General features: G+C 37.1%; 1 protein-coding gene across 8 annotated transcripts in view; it reads left to right on the forward strand.

The window, feature by feature from the left end:
- Positions 1-17903, forward strand: part of nbeaa (neurobeachin a) — a 132909-nt gene extending 115006 nt beyond the window's left edge. For 7 of the 8 annotated variants that reach the window (XM_081354542.1, XM_081354536.1, XM_081354537.1 and 4 more), the window contains 24 exons: positions 2119-2180; positions 3440-3504; positions 3701-3809; positions 3927-4093; positions 4402-4526; positions 5477-5623; positions 6558-6694; positions 6897-7014; positions 7113-7215; positions 7378-7493; positions 7610-7722; positions 8326-8466; positions 8581-8700; positions 8787-8939; positions 9162-9329; positions 10743-10832; positions 11388-11580; positions 11659-11730; positions 12247-12402; positions 12505-12675; positions 14503-14604; positions 15228-15424; positions 15515-15666; positions 16089-17903. In XM_081354542.1, the coding sequence (XP_081210668.1) occupies positions 2119-2180; positions 3440-3504; positions 3701-3809; positions 3927-4093; positions 4402-4526; positions 5477-5623; positions 6558-6694; positions 6897-7014; positions 7113-7215; positions 7378-7493; positions 7610-7722; positions 8326-8466; positions 8581-8700; positions 8787-8939; positions 9162-9329; positions 10743-10832; positions 11388-11580; positions 11659-11730; positions 12247-12402; positions 12505-12675; positions 14503-14604; positions 15228-15424; positions 15515-15666; positions 16089-16179 (3068 nt within the window). In that variant the 3' untranslated portion in view covers positions 16180-17903. Of the gene's footprint in view, positions 1-2118; positions 2181-3439; positions 3505-3700; positions 3810-3926; positions 4094-4401; positions 4527-5476; positions 5624-6557; positions 6695-6896; positions 7015-7112; positions 7216-7377; positions 7494-7609; positions 7723-8325; positions 8467-8580; positions 8720-8786; positions 8940-9161; positions 9330-10742; positions 10833-11387; positions 11581-11658; positions 11731-12246; positions 12403-12504; positions 12676-14502; positions 14605-15227; positions 15425-15514; positions 15667-16088 lie in introns of those variants that run through there. The other variant, XM_081354541.1, reaches the window with a different exon arrangement.
- The last annotated feature ends 2389 nt before the right edge of the window (positions 17904-20292 follow it).

Raw genomic sequence — 20292 nt, forward strand, 5'->3', positions numbered from 1 at the left:
CTGAAGAACCAGTGGGTTATGTGAATTTCTGATGTGTAATTGTTCAAGTTCAGACGGATAATCTTTCTCTCAAAGTCGTTCAATACTGTCGTGACTAAACGATCAACTTCACGTCGTTTCTCTTAGTAGGATGAAAATAATCTTACTTAAACCCTTTCCAATCGCCCAAGCTGTCAATCACACAGCGCGAGTTTATCTGATCTGGACACTTGCCAAAACTCGTTATCAATGACGCTGTTACACTGCACAACGAAGCTCTTACTGTACGCATTGGTGAAATCATTAGTGAGAGTGCAGAAACTGTGTTGCAATGATAAGATCTTCATTCATGCGATCAACAGGCTGTCATCTGCTCAATGCTCATCACTGCAACCTTTTATGTGATGGTAATAGATCTAAATACTTAAAAAAAACTTCTCACGATTCAGTAATCCCGATAGCTGTAATAGTAAAAACGTATAATAGCTGTAATAGTAAAAGTTTTCGAGAGAGTCCCACATGTAATGCTAGATATTTCATATGCAAACATGTCAGCCAATCACAGCAGTGGGCGTTTACACTGAAGTCTCACAGCAGACACGCCCCTTCAAACAGAGCGTTCAAATCAGAGGCTAAAATCAGGCTAGGAAATATGCCTTTTATTTCTAATTATAACAACTTTTGATCTAAAAAACATACTAACATTATAAGGGCACCCCAGGAAACATTCTAAAATAAAATAATCCATGCAATGGGACCTTTAAAACGCACACAAATTTATCTCAAAATTCCCGCCTTTGCAAGTATCCAAGTAAACACAGTCGGTGATGGCTTAAGTAAACAGTAGAGAAAGAACGCATGTGTATCATTATATTGGATCCGTGCATTAGTCTTAAAGTGACAGTCTAGTATTCCTGCTGCTGTCTGTGTTCTTAATGTTAATCAAACTACAACATACAAAGAAATCACTCCCTGCTCTTCATTGAATAACGTTTTTGAAATTATAATAAGGATTAACCTTAATTTCATTTGTACAGTGAAGATTATATGGAGTGTTGTTTTACATCTGATTACTTAAATTCAATTTCTGTACCTGAGAACCACTGTTAGATGTACCTGAAAAACCTTAAATAACCATACAATACAAGGTTACATGGGTCAAATTTTTTTTTAACTAATGTTAATAAATACAGTAACAAATGTATTGCTCATCATTAGTTCATGATAGTTGCATTAACTAACAGTAACAAATAGGACCTAATTGTAAAAGTGTTACCAATTATAGATAATTAACTCCATCCACCATGCTAAATATTTATGCAGCAAGTTGCGGTGGACCTAAATTCAACCTTTTTTCAGTTGAATTAAATTTTGAATTTGATTATATATTTATATTTTTCATTAGGCATTTTCTTTACAGCAGAATGTATGCAACAAATAACACGCACAAACAAAGAATTGTTTTTATTTTGCAATATTACCTGCCCCAGTATGGCAAGTGCTAATTCCATCAAATAGACGACAACTTGCTCACACCAGGCCTGGTCCATCAGGCCATCCTTATTGTTGATTCCTGATAGGACGCCCTCTCTTCATTTCGTCTGAAATCTGCATAAGCCCTAAATCTGAAAATCCAGATCTAGAGTGATTGACTTTTGCTTCTTGTTCCACCACTGTCTTTTGTCTCCTTATATTTCCGTCCTCTCCTCTCCTCTCCTCCCTCTTTATTGAATCCTCTCCCTCCCTGCCCTCCCTGTTGTCCTGTCAGGCTTTATTGTCTGTGCTCTCACCTTGTCTTGACCTCCTCACAGTTTAATGTTTGTCTGTTTTTGTTCGTCTAATTAAAGCAGAACTATGTGTAAATTAGAACAAATATAAAATGTATCACTTTATAGTTTGTTTTTGTACATGTACAGTGGGGTTCAAAGGTCTGCACTGAATATCTTGGATTTAAAATTCAATTTAAACCTAGAAATACACTAAAACCTTTTAGGATTTTAGACAAATTAAAAACGATGAATGTTATGATGTAGAATTTTTTTGCATATTTGGTCTTTCTTTTGGAACCCACTGAGATTAATTCACATCTCTTAGACATATGCATGCTTAAATCTGTTTTCTGTCAATGCACTGCTACAGGTTTAGTTTGTATGAAGTCCAGCACATCGGTAGTGGAGCTTGTCATGCTGTTGTGCTCACAGGTGAGATTTCTCTCTCTTTTTTTCTCTCCTACTATTTCATTTATTCATTTCACTATTTTCTATCACCACTACATGACATTTCAAATAAAATAAACTGTATTTAAACAGCTTAAAATCTTGGAAAAGGTCATGGTGCTGCAACATTTTGCCAGTCTCACAAGCCTCTTTTGAAGCTAGTCTTTGAGCTGGACCGAAACAGGATCCGATTTCAGACCCACCCTACAGTATGCCAGTGCGGATATCACTGCATAGTTTTAAACCAGACCCATTAGCTTACATTTATGCATTTAAGAGGCACTTGTATACAAAACAACTTACATTGCATTCAGTTTGTACATTTTAGCAGTTCATGGAATCGAACCTGAGACCTTTACTAGCACCATGCTCTACTGTTTGAGCGACAGGAATGCTGCTTTAGCTTCCAATTACACATCTAAACTTCAACTGTTAGGATTCTAAAAGCATTCCTGTTGTTTATTCCACAGTCTGTATGTGGAATATGACTAACTAACTGTCTGAAATGATTTACAGTGTTTAGAAGTGAAGAATTTTCACTTACCTTTAAGACACTCCATGAAAATCCACTGCGCTCCATACTTGCCATCAATCTACATGAGGAGAAATTTCACTTTTCTTACCACTAATCAAACATTCAAAAACAAAATGATCATACAGCTACATCTGGATGTCAGATTCTTATACTAGGAACCCCACTGAACCCTCTAGATTTCTGACTACAGCATCTCAGCAGGCTTCCTCTGCCTTCAAAGTTGGAGGTTTAGGGTGTAGCAGTGGCCCATGCAATGTTTGATGCCCTCTCATCCTCCTCTCCCCTCCCTCTCCTCTATTTCCCGTCATCACTCCATCACAGCACATATAGTATTACTGAAGCTCCAGGCCCTCCATTAGTGGCTCATGGGACGAAACTGTACCCTAAATATTGATTGGCAGGAAGCAGAAGGTAATGGGAGCTGACTGTGGTGTGTCCTTCTAGAAGCATCTGCAGCTGATGCTAAGTGCATTCTGCCTCTCTTTCTCAATAATCACTCTCTTATGTGGCAAAGAGCCAATCAGTCTCTTCAGCAACCACATCAGGCGCCTATATCATCCACAAAAGAGACACAAACAATGTCTTTACTATCATAAAATACACATAAAACAGTAGAATTTGAGCAATTTACACTTTTTCAGTATTGTATTTGGCTTCAGCAAAATATTTTTTTATTTAGCTCCATAATGGTTATTTTGTGGCGTTTCAGGAATGGCAGAACTCAATACAGAAGAATGCAGGACTTGCGTTCATTGAGCTTATTAATGAGGGGCGGTAAGTGTTATACCATAAACAATGTACACTACTTCCATACAGATTTCTGTGAGATCTGGTGCAATATATTGGAAGGAGATGCTCATTACGCTAAATGATACAAAAATAAGAGGATTAATTTTTTGGTTTATGCTGTTAGAATAACAGCATAAGGCTATCGGTGTCATTTAAATATTTCAAGTGTTTTTTGTTTCAGGCTTCTGTGTCACGCCATGAAGGATCACATTGTCCGTGTCGCCAATGAGGCTGAGTTTATCCTCAACAGGCAGAGAGCAGAAGATGTTCACAAACATGCCGAGTTTGAGGTCAGTCAGTCTATGTGGATAACTGTGCCATGGGTTCATGGTTAATAGCTTATCATACATGAAGTACAAAAGGGACTCCTCCATGTGAAGATAATTTCCTTTGCTCTTCCTCAATAGTCCAACTGTGCCCAGTACGCTGCAGACAGGAGGGAAGAGGAGAAGATGTGTGATCACCTGATCAGTGCCGCCAAGCACAGAGATCACGTGACTGCAAACCAGCTGAAACAGAAGATCCTCAACATTCTAACCAATAAACATGGAGCGTGGGGAACCATGTCACAGAGGTTCACAATCTCACAGTTTCCTGTTAACCTTTACTACTGGAATTTCTGTTTCTCCCTCTTGCTTTCTGGCCATTCATCGCCTCTCTCTCTCTCTCTCTCTCTCTCTCTCTCTCTCTCTCTCTCTCTCTCTCTCTCCCTCTCTCTGTCTCTCTCTCTCTCTCTCTCTCTCTCTCTCTCTCTCTCTCTCTCTCTCTCTCTCTCTCTCTCTCTCTCTCTCTCTCTCTCTCTCTCTCTCTCTCTCTCTCTCTCTCTCTCTCTCTCTCTCTCTCTCTCTCTCTCTCTCTCTCTCTCTCTCTTTCCCACCTCAGTCAGCTGCATGATTTCTGGCGTTTGGACTACTGGGAGGATGACTTGCGCAGGAGGCGGAGATTCGTACGCAATGCCTTTGGCTCCACCCACCCGGATGTGGCTCTCAAAACTCTGGAGGAATACGGTCAGCCACAACACATCCTTAACCCTTCAATTTAATTTACAGTGTCCAAATATGTCTCTTCTACTATGATCATAGACATTAAAATGAAGTGATGTGTGTCCAAACATTACTACATTACATAATTTTATATCTAAATTATATTTTATTTTAAGTCACATTCTTGACAGAAATAAATATATATTTGCAATATGTTTTAATTATAGAATTTTTTTTAAGAAACTGTCTGATATTATCATAGATTTATGAAAAGAGAAATTAAAGTAAAAAAAAAAAAGTTAAAAAAATACTATTTAAATAGCATGGTGATGTTTGTATTTAACATTATATTGCTGTAATTTGTAGCTTACTTTTGACCTATTTGTATATTTACCAATTTATTATTATTATAGTAATACTGTTTGTTTGTTTACTTTTTATATTTGTAACAGATTCATTTGTTAATATTTGTCATAGCTGTGCTAAATATGTACATATTAAAAACAAATAGTGTTACACAGTATATATATATATATATATATATATATATATATATATATACTGTATGTATGTGTGTGTGTGTGTGTGTATGTATGTATGTGTATATATATATATATATGTATATGTGTGTGTGTGTGTATATATATATATGTGTAAATATATGTATTTATGTGTATATGTATATATATATATGTGTGTATATATATATATGTGTATATATATATATATATGTATGTATGTATATATATGTATATATATATATGTATATGTATATATATATGTATTTATGTGTGTGTATATATGTGTTTTTTTACCTATTTAGTTTATTATTATTATTATTATTAATATTCTTTATATTTTGTTAGATTAATTTTTCTGTTCATTCGTTTTATAGTTGTGAACAATATGTACAAATAAAAAAATAAAAAAAAACAGATAAAATGTCATTTATTTATTTATTTTTGTATGGACAGGCCCTGAGGAAGAAGAAGGCATGAAGTCCAAGAAGTCGTTCCGCAATCATTCGGTGGTCAGTCAGAACCCTGAGACGGAGCTGATGTTGGAAGGAGATGATGATGCCGTCAGTTTGCTGCAGGAGAAAGAGATCGACAACCTTGCAGGTATTCAGCGTCACTGCTGCACTCAATAGGCTGTTACTCACACGCTGCCTCCTCAAATCCTATAGTAAGGGTGCCATAGCACTGCTGAACAAATGAGTCTTAAAGACCAGCCTGCACCAACAGCGCCGCTCTAGCTGTGTATGTGGAAACCATTAGTGTGCTGGTTCTTTGATGTATTGTTGATGCATGTGCTAATGTATTCAACTGTACTTTATTCCTAGTGGCTTTTCGTCCGAGGGTGTTTATCTCAAGAGGCAAGTTTGGTCTTTCAGTAAACGAGTATGCTAATTAATGTTTCAGCCCAGAACAAGCTCCAGCCCCTCCGCCTTTTGATGCAGATCTCAACTGAATCCGCACAAGAGTGTGATTATGAGCTTAAGTGCTACATCTGATTTTGACATTGAATGTCTGAATCACTAAATTAACCAATTAACGCTTAACAAAATAGCCATTTATTCATTATCTTAATGAGCCGTTGACTGTATTTAACATATTATGGCAATTTAATCATTATTTAATTAACAGAATAAGCTTGTTTTTCCCTTAGATTAGTCGGTTGGATCAAAGAGGTCTATGTCTTTTCATCTCAATGTGAAAAATGTGGGTTACAATTCGAATGTCTTTGATCATGTGCTCTCAGATTTTCACCTGAGCTATAAATGCTATGTGACAAATCACTAAGCTGTAGGAAAATAACATATTGATAACAGAAATCAGCTGATGGCACCATTAAAATGCAAATTTTTAAAGACCATTAATGGTGAAAGACACTTTTTAAAACTAGAGGATGTTGTTACAGCATCAAACTGATTTAGACCTAAAAACTTTGCTGGTCTTGAAAGAACTGGTCTGGAAAATCTAACCGTAATCACTAATCCAGGACTCAAGACTTTTAAATGTAGAATTTCTCATTGTGTGGCATGGTTTCTTTCAGGTCCGGTGGTTTTGAGCACGCCGGCCCAGCTTGTTGCTCCTGTGATTGTTGCTAGAGGGACGTTGTCAATCACCACAACAGAGATCTATTTTGAAGTGGACGAGGATGATCCAACTTTCAAAAATATTGATGCAAAGGTATGTGCCAGTGCCAACGCCACCCTATGAGTTATCGTTTTTCTTACAGTGGAGATTACATTTTTTATTTTACACAGAATTATTGAAGATTTTATCAGTTGACATGAATATTATCCAGTCAGAATTTCAGGATCACACATTGGCGTTGCTATTGTCTCAAACGCTGTCTTTGCTAACCACAGTTCCTTTGTTTGTTTGTCAGGTGTTGGCGTATACAGAGGGTCTGCATGGGAAATGGATGTTCAGTGAGATCAGAGCAGTTTTTTCCAGACGCTACCTTCTCCAAAACACTGGATTAGAGGTCTTCATGGCCAACAGGAGTAAGACGTCAACATGCCAAACAGCAAAGTCAATGGTGTTTAATTCAAGATTTTTTTTCTAAATAACACTGTTTTTTTTCATCACATCATCTCCACAGCATCCGTCATGTTCAACTTCCCAGATCAGGCCACAGTAAAGAAAGTAGTGTACAGTTTACCTCGGGTCGGCGTTGGCACCAGCTATGGCCTCCCTCAGGCAAGGTAAGGTCTTTGATGTTGTCTTTGCAATATTGAAATATATGATATGAGATCAGTTTAGGAGTGGTTATTTTTTTACTAAACATTTAACTGTTAACTAATAGTAAATGTGTTATTAGCCAATGGTAATTGATTGTCCTTGTTATTTTGCCGTTTCTCCCATAGACGGATCTCTCTGGCGACGCCAAGACAGCTCTTTAAATCGTCTAATATGACTCAAAGATGGCAGCGGAGGGAAATTTCAAATTTTGAGTATCTCATGTTCCTCAACACTATTGCAGGTAAGATTATTTTCTGCACAAATAAGTTTCCTACAATTGCACTTAACATTTTCATATAATAAATGTACTAAGTTCCCTACTCTCACACAGCATACCCGGTTGTTATTTGTTTGCAGGGAGGACCTATAATGATCTGAACCAGTATCCTGTCTTCCCCTGGGTCCTGACTAACTATGAGTCAGAGGACCTGGATCTCACCTTGCCTGGGAATTTCCGGGATCTCTCCAAGGTGTGCCACTCCTGTCTTTTACCATAACTAATTTAAAGCTACACAAATCACCCAGAATTTAGTTTGAATCATAACAAAATGTTTCAAAATCCCAGTTTTTGAATCAGTGTGGTCTCAGAATTTTTACCCCACTGTTTGTTATTTAAATGTTATAGAATTATATATACAGTACTGTTCAAAAGTTTGGGGTCTGTAAGATTTTTTAAATGGTTTTGAAAGATCTGAAGGCTGCATTTATTTGATAAAAATACAGTCAAAAATAGTATTATTACAATTTAAAATAATTTTCTGTTTTAATATATTTTAAAATGTAATTTAATTCCTGTGATGGCAAAGCTACATTTTCAGCATCATTACTCCAGTCTTCAGTGTCACATGATCCTTCAGAATTCATTCTAATATTCTGGTTTGGTGCTCAAGAAACATTTCTGATTATTATCAGTGTTGAAAACAGTTGTGCTGCTTAATATTTTTGTGGAAACCATGATACATTTTCCAGGATTTTAAAGTTTAAAAGGATGGCTTTTATATATATAAGTTTATATATTAGTCCTTTGGTTAGTATAATAACCGAATTCCTTTCTCTCTTTCCTGTTAATGTAGCCAATCGGAGCTCTGAATCCAAAGCGAGCCGTGTTCTATGCCGAGCGCTATGAGACATGGGAGGACGACGGAACTCCGCCCCATCATTACACATCACTCTACTCCACCGCGGCGTCCACTCTCTTCTGGCTCCTCAGGATAGTGAGTCCTCACTATAGTCCATTTTCATTGTATTGTCTCTCGTAACTTCAAAATCTTGATTGTTTTAACGAAAAGCTCTTTATGAAACCCTAACCCACTTTCTCAATCTCACAGGAACCCTTCACCACATTTTTCTTGAATTGTAATGACAACAAGTTCGACCATCCTGACCGGACGTTTTCTGGCATCGCACGCTCTTGGCGGAGTTGCCAGAGGGACACGTCTGACGTTCGGGTGAGCTAAAGTTTGTGAGGTAAAAACGGTGCTGTAACTGATTGTGTTTCTGTGCTGTGAAGTCAACATGTTTGTTTGTACGACAGGAATTGATCCCTGAGTTCTACTACCTCCCTGAGATGTTTGTGAACAGCAGCGAATATGACCTGGGGCTGAGAGAGGACAGGACAGCCGTGTGTGACGTTGACCTACCAGTCTGGGCCAAAAAACCAGAGGATTTTGTTCGCATCAACAGGATGGTGAGGAATGGAAAGATTATGTGTGCATCTAAGCACCTTTGTTCGGAGAAAACCTTTGATTTTCTCAAATGTGAGAAGAATTAAAGTCAGATGAGGCCAGTTCGCTGAATGGAGGCGCTCTAGATAAACTTTGAACCTCGTGAAGCCTTTACAAGGCTAGTAATTTCTTTTTGAAGCCCTTCTTGTTCCCCGTATTAACCCTGTTGTCCTCTGCCGTGTCAGGCGCTGGAGAGTGAATTTGTGTCCTGTCAGTTGCACCAGTGGATCGATCTCATCTTCGGCTACAAGCAGAAAGGACCGGAGGCCATAAGGGCTCTCAACGTTTTCCATTACTTGTCTTACGAGGGCTCCGTGAACTTGGACACCATCACAGACCCTCAGCTCAGAGAGGTAAGACCCCTCGTCTCAGAGGTCAGTGAGCATCGATTCAACGGTGGATGTTGATATACAAACTTGTTCTACGGGTGTGAATCACATTAAGCTGTTTTTGATGGGTTTCTGTTAGACATTGACCAGTATTGGGTTTTTTTTCTGAAAGATAGTGATTTTCCCAATGCAGATTTATTATTTATTTTATTCATACGTTTTATTTTATTTTGAGATTTTAGTGTTTCAATCATGTATGCTGAATGAAATGCAGAACTGACTTTTATTTTAGTTAAAAAAGTAATTTAAATAAAACAAAAAATGAAGTAAAAATTAATAATAAAAAACATTACATTTTATAATAACATAACATTGAATATTACTAGTGCTGTCAAATCGATTAATCGTGATAATATTTGTGTGTGTATTATTATATTTATATATATATTATGTGTTTGTGTTTTTGTATACTGTATATACACATATATTTATATATGTATATATTTATGTGTGTGTGTGTGTGTGTATGTATAAAAACATTTTATGTTAGATGTAATTGCGATTAATCGATTTGACAGCACTAAATATTAGAGATTCAATAATTTATTAATAATAATAATTCATCTTAAAATGCTGAATTCAATAGTTAATATTAATTATTGACAAAATGCTTAATGGTAAAAATCTTATTTTTCTCAAAAAGTCTAATAATTTATTAAGCAATTATTATAAAATTAAAATATTGTATTGTTATTAAACATTACTATTATTAAACAAATTAAAACATTGAAATAATTTACCTGTGAATACCACTGTTTCCTGTTTAACACACAAAAGTGCAGTGCTATTGCTATTCATCAGTAGACCTGATATTAGAACCGATAGAATATTGGTTGAAAAAATCTTGATTGTCACATAAAAGGCTAAAAGTTTTAGAAATTTTCAGTGCATGTCTGTGTGAGTGCAAGCTGTTGTTGCTCTGCCCACTGTGCCTGGAGCAGCAGCTCATTTGCATTTAAAGGAACATACACAAAATGGTGTTTTTGCTCACCCTCAAAAAGTGACAATTTTAACATGCTATATAAAAATATCTGTGGGGTATTTTGAGCTAAAACTTCACATACACACTCTGGGGACATCAACATGAGATCAGAGACCCTAACCCTAACCAACCCTAACCCTAACCCTTATGGTAGGCCTTTCTAAGTGAAAGAACCAATCACCAGATGGGATTTTACATCTTGTGAAAAGGGCGTTATACCACCCCTTTAATGGTCTCCCCTGTCAATATCCTTCTCTCCTCCGTCCAAAATGAGTGAATATGTATTTCATTTTTAAACTCAGCATGCGTTTCCATGTCTGTCTGTTGTGAGGCAGCTCAGATGTCTGTCAACTAAAGATGTAACAGCTTGTTTTGTCTCTTTTGTCTCTCTGTAGTCCACGGAGGCTCAGATTCAGTCGTTTGGACAGGCTCCATCACAGCTGCTAATAGAGCCTCATCCTCCACGCAGCTCCGCCATGCACCTGGTGAGACTTTTTTTAAAACAACTCTTTTATTGAGATCTATATTCCATCTCTTTTATCAATTATCTATATTAGATCTCTTAAATAGATCAATATCGCCTCTTGTTATTTAATTTATTACATCTTTCATCATGATATGTCTTTATTACGTACCTTTTATGTAGATCAGTATAACACTGTCTTCACTAGTTGCGATGCACCAAATTTGTATTACCTCATATATACAAAACGCTAATCACTGGCAGGTAGATAAAATTCAGATTATCATGCAATAGATTTATCACATGACACCTGGTTTTACACCTAGCGAGGCTGCCTAGGGTTGGATGTTATACACATCACCCAAACTCCTCCCCTTCCTGACAGTCCAAACCAACCCAAAACTGATCCTGAACTATATCCTCACCCAGAATCCTGCCCTGTGCTTTTCACCTTGTTTGCTCCATTGTAATTTACCTTTCTAATTCCCTGTCCCTTCCTCTCTCCTTTTACTTCCCTATTTTTCCTCTTCTTCCTCCCTTCCTCTTCCTGCTCCTCTTTCTCTCTTCTGCTCATCAGTGTTTCCTTCCTCAGAGTCCTCTGATGTTCAAGGACCAGATGCAGCAAGATGTAATCATGGTGCTAAAATTCCCCTCCAACTCTCCCGTCACGCACGTGGCGGCCAACACGCTGCCTCACCTCAGCATTCCCGCTGCGGTCACGGTCACATGCAGCCGGCTGTTCGCCGTCAACCGCTGGCACAACACAGTCGGTGAGTCGCAACGTAACACTGTCGTCTAAGGATATTTGTTATTGTTTTTACACAAGATTAACGGTATGTTTCGTCCAGGTCTCAGAGGTGCTCCGGGATATTCTTTAGAACAGGCTCATCACCTCCCTATTGAGATGGACTCTCTGATTGGTGAGTTTCTCAGGTCATGTGTCCATGTGTTTTTACCTTTTACATCACTAGAGACAGTTCTGAAATTCCTTCAAGTTGATAGACTGATAAAGCGTGTCTTTAAACCAAAGACTTACAAAGATGCTCATTATATACTCATATTACTTACGAATAGGAGAAAGTGCAACACGCAATATGGCGGTATAAGTGAAAGAACCAATCACCAATTGGTAAAGTGATTGCATCATTGCAGCTCCAGTTGCATATATGCCTGAAATAGCATAAGAAACAACATTTATGGGACAGTTCGTGTCAGACTTTGTTGCTGATTTGAAATATGTCATTTAAATGTGAGAATGGCAAGCAGTTTTTTGAGATTTCAGGATTTACCCATTCAAATTGATAGGATTTGGTCTTGGATGCCGAAATAGCTGCACCGGAGGTATTGCAAATATGGCTTCTGAGTAAACACATTTTCCTTGAAAGGGTCTTTTTTTAAACTCAAAATATTCATGCATGGTCTGTTTTCTTTCCCAGCCAATAACTCTGGCATTACTAAAAGGCAGATCACAGATTTGGTGGATCAAAGCATCCAGATCAACACGCACTGCTTTGTGGTGACAGCCGACAACCGCTACATCCTGGCGTGTGGATTCTGGGACAAGAGTTTCCGTGTTTACTCCACCGAGACAGGTGCGTGTGTTTTTGGTGATTTCGTATGCCAAGTAGCACATATAAAATACTTTCACTCTTTACTGCAATGAACATGTGCTGACCTGGCCACTCTTCATTCAGGGAAGCTCACTCAGATCGTGTTTGGCCACTGGGATGTGGTGACTTGTCTTGCGCGATCTGAGTCCTACATTGGGGGCGATTGCTACATCGTCTCCGGCTCACGAGACGCGACCCTTCTGCTGTGGTACTGGAGCGGACGACACCACATCATCGGAGACAATCCCAACAACAGTGAGCACAATGCTTTTAACCAACGCTGCATTTGATCACAAATACAATAACAGTAATATTGTACAATATTATTTCAGTTTAAAAAAACTTTATTTTCATATTATTTTAAATGTAACTTATTCCTATGATGGCAAAGCTGAATGTTTATAGCATCATTACTCGAGTCTTCAGTGTCACATGATCATTCTAATATGCTGGTTTGCTGCTCAAGAGACATTTCTCATATTATTATAAATGTTGGAAACCAGTTGTGCTGTTTAATATGTTTATGGAAACCATTATATATATATATATATATATATATATATATATATATATATATATATATATATATATATATATATATATATTAGGGCTGTCAAATTTAGCGCGTTAATAACGCGTTAACGCAAAATCATATTAACGGCACTAATTTTTTTAACGCTCGATTAACGCAGCGCGTATTTAGTTTGACCCGTGACCCAACCCCTATATGGAGAAATGGAGATACACAGTGTTGGCAACTTAGCGACATTGCAGACCCCTTTAGCGATTTTTTTCCCTTCAACAAAGCGCCCAAACCTTATTTAGTTTCTGAGAATATACCGGTACCGCCGGTACTGCCCTCTCAGCACGCGCGCGCGCCTCTCTCTCTCTCGCTCTCTCTCTCTATCTCTCTCTCTCTCTCTGCGTCTCACGCGGAGGAGCAGCGCTTTAATTCAGTTAAACACAGATATTATGTTGCTTCTCTAATTTTGCAAATATAGCCGAAATCAGAGCACGGATATTAGCTTATGTGTATTTGATTTCACCAGACGACGGCTCGATTATCAGAATTTTTGTGCAGATTAACGTCTTGGAAGGGAGAGCTGGTTATGTTTATTTGGTCGCGTTTCAGTCACCATTTCAAATTCATTCCGTTGTTTGACAACAGAAACAGTAAAATATACGTTTTATTGAGAATGTATTGATAATTTAGCTTCATCAAAATGGGCACAGAGAGAGACAAACTACAATGTAATAATAAATGCTAAATGTACATTTAGCATTTTCAGAAGAGCTGCCCTGTCATGCAAAAATCTAAACATTTTTGTGTTAGTAAATTGCTCAGTGCAAAGAAGAGAAGTAATGGGAACCTGGTATTTCTTTGTTCTTTCTACATGTGTCTAATAGACATGAACAAGTTCTTTGAAAAACATCTATGACCTTTGAAACATGTCTCGTCTTCATGCTATATTGACTATGGTTTTAATAATAAACATACATTTGCATAAAGCATCTATATTTATCAATGCCCACGTTGATTAGAGTATTACAAACTTGAAAAGTATAAATTTAAGGTATATTTAGAACAAATAAAAAATGTGCGATTAAATGCGATTAATCGCGAGTTAACTCATGACAATCACGCGATTAATCGCGATTAAAAATTTTAATCGATTGACAGCCCTAATATATATATATATATATATATATATATATAAAATTCAGGATTCTTTGATAAATGGAAAGCAAATATTTGAGGTATAAATCTTTTGTAATGTTATAAATGGCTTTACTGACACTTTTGATCAATTGAATGCTTCCTTGCTGAATAAAAGCATTACTTTTTTTTTTTATCTTACTTGCCCCAAACTTTTGGGTGGTAGTGTAGCGTATATGATTTCACATACATATTTTAATATTTATTTGGCTTAGATTGAGATTAAACTACAAGAAAAATTATTTCTAAATATATTAACAAACATTTCTGTTTGTTGCATTTTCTCTCCTCTTTATTCTATGACATGGTTGTTTAATGGAGTAGATTTGTAAGATTCCAGAACCTGACTGTGTGTTGTATTGTAGGTGATTATCCAGCACCTAGAGCGGTTCTGACAGGCCATGACCATGAGGTGGTGTGTGTGTCAGTGTGTGCTGAACTGGGACTTGTCATCAGTGGGGCCAAAGGTCAGTCGGAGAGGAAGCAGTCTGAATAATAGCACATCTGAAATGAGCTATTTTCAGACTAGAATTGGTTTGCAAGAGAATTCATAGATAAACCCTTTGCAGATCTTAACTCTTTTCCCACCATTGACGGAATTTTCCGTCTTTCCGTGTTTTCACTGTTATACGGTAGGGGGCGCTATCATACATCATCTGAAAGAGTACTGAATCGCCTGATCAAAACCTGTGTGAGAAAGAAACGGCATATAAATCAAAACTGCCTAATGTTACTGAATGAAATGTCGACCCGGGACGAGCTACAGGACTGTGACTCAATCTACTACTCCATCTGTGTGTTGAACATCGTTCTGAATCCAATCCAGATCCAACTTACCAACATTCAAGTGTTGATTTTTAAAAAAAAAAAAGAATGGATTAAGCTAGAATAAAATGTTTTTTTTAAGCAGAGAGTCTGTTCTTTCTTAAAAAACTGGCAACTTAAAAAAAGGCGGGGAAAGAGTTAAATAAAGATTTTTATTTACGATTTTTTCAAATGATTATTACTTTCTTATTTCTCAGTTATTTAAATGTCTGTGTTTGCTGTCTAATGACAGAATTGATCTGTTCTTGATGTTCTTGTTTTACAGAGGGGCCGTGTTTGGTGCACACCATCACAGGAGATTTACTGCGGGCCCTGGAGGGCCCCGAGAACTGCCTCCAGCCCCGTCTGATCTCTGTGTCCAGTGAGGGCCACTGTATCATCTACTATGAGAGAGGACACTTCTGTAACTTCAGCATTAATGGAAAACTCCTGGCCCAGATGGAGATCAATGACTCCACACGCGTAAGAGGACACATACACGTTTGAACAGAAACAAATACACGTTTGACCAGAAACAGTCTCCATATTTATCTTCACTTTATTTCCCCTCAGGCCATTCTGTTGAGCAGTGACGGTCAGAACTTGGTAACAGGAGGTGATAACGGAGTTGTTGAAGTCTGGCAGGCCTGTGACTTTAAGCAGCTGTATATTTACCCCGGATGTGATGCAGGCATCAGGGCTATGGACCTGTCCCATGACCAGAGGTGAGCATACCTCAACTATATATATATATGGGGATAAGGTCGTTTTAACTATTTATTATATACATAACATTCATAATATATACATAATATGTGACCCTGGACCACAAAACCACTCACATGGGTACTTTTTTTTTATATTGAGATTATTTTTTAATTACAACTATTTGAAAATCTGAAATCTGAGGGTGCAAAAAAATCGAGTTTCTCAAGTCCATTTGTGTTCGAGATTGTGCTGTAAGGAAAGGGATTGGTAGGAAATTTACAAAATATCTTCATGGAACATGATCTTTACTTAATATCCTAATGATTTTTGCCATTTTTGACCCGTGTGACTTGTGACTGGTTTTGTGATCCGGGGTCACATATGTGTTATGGAAATGTATCATTTTTCAAACGAATGCATTTTATATATTTATTTGCAGGACTTTGATCACTGGGATGGCGTCGGGCAGCATTGTGGCGTTTAACATTGATTTCAATCGATGGCACTACGAACATCAGAACAGATACTGAGACAGAGACAGGAGGAGAGAGGGACCTTGTTTAGGGCTCGCAGATGAAGCAGTGAGTAGGGTCGAGTTCATATCCTGCTAGACAGTTGATGGTGTGTCCCTTTAAGTTCAGGGTGGAGTCAATCCCAGATGAAAACACAAGACATATCTCTAACGTTACTTAGACCTTTAAGGTTGTCCTTCACTCCCCACATACTATGATGAATTGCCTAAAGTCCTTTTGTCTGCAAAGATCATCGTACAGGATCGTAGCCAGGAGGACGGCAGGACTGGATGGACTGTAGCGCAGTTCCCAGCAGAAGAGGCTATGAGATTTTTCAGGAGGGTTGATGGAGGGAGGGGTTCTGGGATGAGATTAAGACGCAACGGTGAACTTAATCTTTGTAAATACGAACTGCAACGGCGCAGTTCTTCACTGCAAGGGGATAAAAATCATACTTCCCGCTCGCTCTCCATTACGGAAGAACCCATCACCTTTAATTTATTAATGACTTGCTGTAAGATATTGTGTAGTTCCAACGAAATGACGACGAAGGCCTGCCGATTCACAGGGAGGAAGCGAACTGATCTGACGGGAAACAAGCTTCTCTTTCCTCTTTGTATATTTGGTAATTGTTTTGTCATATATGTAAATATTGTGATGGTTAGGAAAGCCAGGCATGTAAGCGGGCCATAAAAAAGAAAATAAAGAGGAGAAAAAAAGCAACAAAAAAAGAAAAAGAAACCCTCCCTCACTCACACGTTCATTATTTATGAGAGAAAAAAATAATAATGTTGAAGTTTTTGTGTCAGACACTTTGCACCGGTAACATCCCATGATTTATCGACGTGTTAGGATTTTTTTGTTTGTTTACTACCAGATTTAGGCCCATTCTCCATTGTATAATTTGTGCATTGATGTTTGTTGTATTTAAATAATTAATATTATAATCATATGTGATGATTATGTTGTACAACCACAGCCACAGTAAGCAATATCCTTGTAGCCAAGAGTGACTGCAGAAACGCAGTTTAATACGTGGATTAAGATATTTGAAATCCGCATACACGCATACTGAGATTTTTTTTTTTTTTTTATCCCCCTCCTAAAAAGTGTGAGAGAAAAGAGTGAGAAGGATATTTTTTCAATCAGCAACACTATGATACTGAAATATAGTCGTTTTACTACAGAGGTGCAATTACTAGTCAGCTGGAAGCTTAAATGGAATTCAGAAATGAACAAATGAACAAATTATGCAAAGAATTTGTTGATCTGCCTTGGCATTGGCCATTGGATGTGAATATAGATGAGACAGAGGCGCATACATAACATGCAGGTCTGTCTCAGTGTAGGTGAGTGGTCAGTACTGTATATTTGATTTGATTTGTACATTTGCTAAATATCTTATGTTAATTTATTTTGCAAGATGTATCTGATCATGATGATTGCATATAATTTTAATTTATTACTTTATTTTATTTGTCTGCATCGTTTGTGGAGAGGAGAGGAATCGTTTATTGGCAGGAAGTAACTAGTGGATGATTTATTTGATTGATTCAGATGTAATTTTTAAATTCAGTCCCCACCTGCTGTTTCATGCATTTGCTGCAACTTGAATAAGCCAGAATGTCACAGGTGTCTCTTAAAATGTTTAAATATTAATTCATGCCAATATATAGATCAATAACTGTAAAATAAAATTGTTTCCTTTTTGTCGTATTTACAATAAAACAAGCCAAAACATCTTTTTGAGTTAGTCGTATTTTTTTCTTTAAACACTTGACAGTCGTGAATTCAGTGTTCACCTTCCTCTTGGTTTTATTTGATTTTTTATGATGGATGCGTTCAGAATGTCCCAAAAGAATACATGCACATGCACAGATGGTTTATGGCAGGGCTATTCAATTGGCGGCCCGCGGGCCAAATGCGGCCCGCCAATCATCTCTATGCGGCCCGACGGCACCAACCTCCCTCCTCCTCTTTTCCTGGCGGTGCGGCTAATTCAGTTTGATGCTCCGATTGACCTGAGAAACGTTTTACGTGCGAATATTTCAGCAGTTATATGTGTCCCGAATTTATGTCGACTGAACCAGCGATAGGCTACCAATCATTCGTGAATGAATCATTCTTTTGGTTCGATTCTAAACGCGCTTGCATAACGGTCTAAAACTATTTGGATTCATTCGGACCGCTCCGTCACTGAATCATCTGAAGCGGTTTCTCGTTCAGTACAGTAAAACAACAAATAGCAATGTTTTCAGTTGTTTCACTAGTTGTTTCAACACGGCCCAGCACGGAGTTGCGTTTACTCCCGGTCCCAGACACTATATTAAACAGCGTTGCGACAACCAGTGGGAAGCGTTTCAGTTCGACAGAAACCTCTCTGTTACAAAACACAAATCACTCGATGATTTAATTAGTATTAAATCGGATGAAACAGCCTCAACATTCCCAACAAGACTGATCAGGAAAGCAGGAGAAACATTGTGGCATGAACGAAATTAGAAGACTTTAAATCCCCTAATCACCCTTACAAACATTTACCATGAATGTACTGTAGTAATTTACCATGGTTGGGCAGAAATGTGCAATATTTATATTGAATACTATGTAGTAATAAATAAATATAGTAAATATATATACTATAATATTATATAGTATAATAGTAAATATAGTGATTTATATTGCATTAGTTTTATTAGGTGGGTAGAGGAATATATAATTAATGCTAATTATGAAATTATGTCAGTTTCTTTGTAATGGTGTGTATAGTTTTTAACTTGTGTTTAGGCATTTTTTATACAGTGGGAGCGAGTAGCCTGTGGTTAACAAGTCTCACTGTCAGAATATTTTCATTTAAGCATAACAATTATAAATAGAATAATTAATATTTCTCACCAACAGCTATAAGTTTGTATAAATAATTTATTTGTTCCAAGGAAAATAGTTGTACACAGCTGTAAATTATCAAGTTTTTATTTATTATGGTTTTATATATTTGCATACTGTTGGGTACCACATTTCCAAGTAAATACCACACTTTTTTAGAGTTACTTTAACTTATTTCTTGAAACTGTTATGTTTCAATAAATAAGCTAAACCCCCAAGCCAACCCACCGGCCCACCTCAACTTTTCGATTTGATGCTGCGGCCCTCGAATGAAACTAATTGAATAGCCCTGGTTTATGGCATTTAGTGATAATATCGATTACAGTTTGTTTTGTTTGCTTAATCAGCTTTATCATGCAGACGTCAGCGTTCAAGAGTTTTAGCAAATTTAAAATATATATTGAAAAATATGTATTTGGTCAAAACGTAAATAAAACGTTATAAAAAAAAAAGGAAATCTTTTTATTTAACTTTTGTTTAGCATTTTAAATTAGTTCAAAAATATATTTTATTATCAAGTGGGTACATATCAACCGCTCAGCCTTTGACATTACAATTATTTGTATGAAATTAAATTACACAGTCACGTGACCAAAGTGAACAGCGGAGGGAAACGTCTGGTGCGCAGAACTATGGAAGCTTGTTTCCGCCACTGAATAATAAATAAATAATAATAATTGCGACACTTTATCTCACAATTCTGACTTTTTTTCTCACAATTGCGATATATCAAGTCAGAATTGTGACTTTTTTTCTCAGAATTGTGAGAAATAAAGTCGCAATTCTGAGAAATAAAGTCGCAATTGCGAGATAAAAAGTAGCAATTCTGAGAAATAAAGTCAGAATTGCGAGATGTAAACTCGCAATTGTGAGATAAAAAGTCGCAATTATTATTATTTATTTATTATTCAGTGCCAGTGGCGGAAACAAGCTTCCATACAGAACAGAAAAAGACGGTAAGTGTAAAACAATGCACGAGAACAGCGAAGTCAAAGTGAAAAAAAACAGAAATGAGCTTTACCTATAGGCCTATAAGCTATATTTTTGTTTCATTGTAAGTCATGGTCAGTGAAAATGTAACGCTGTTGTTGCCTGAGAGGGCAAAGTGATAAACGTTATCAGTTCATTTCCAAATACCTCTGCCGCTCAAAAAAAAAAAAAAAAACTGGTTTGTTTGTGAATAGGCGTTAGGTTTACATGAGAGAGAATGTAAAATAAGTTATTTGTGTGATGATTGATTCATGT

Source organism: Scardinius erythrophthalmus, assembly GCF_964197995.2.
Source record: "Scardinius erythrophthalmus genome assembly, chromosome: 23".
Taxonomy (NCBI): Eukaryota; Metazoa; Chordata; class Actinopteri; order Cypriniformes; family Leuciscidae; genus Scardinius; species Scardinius erythrophthalmus.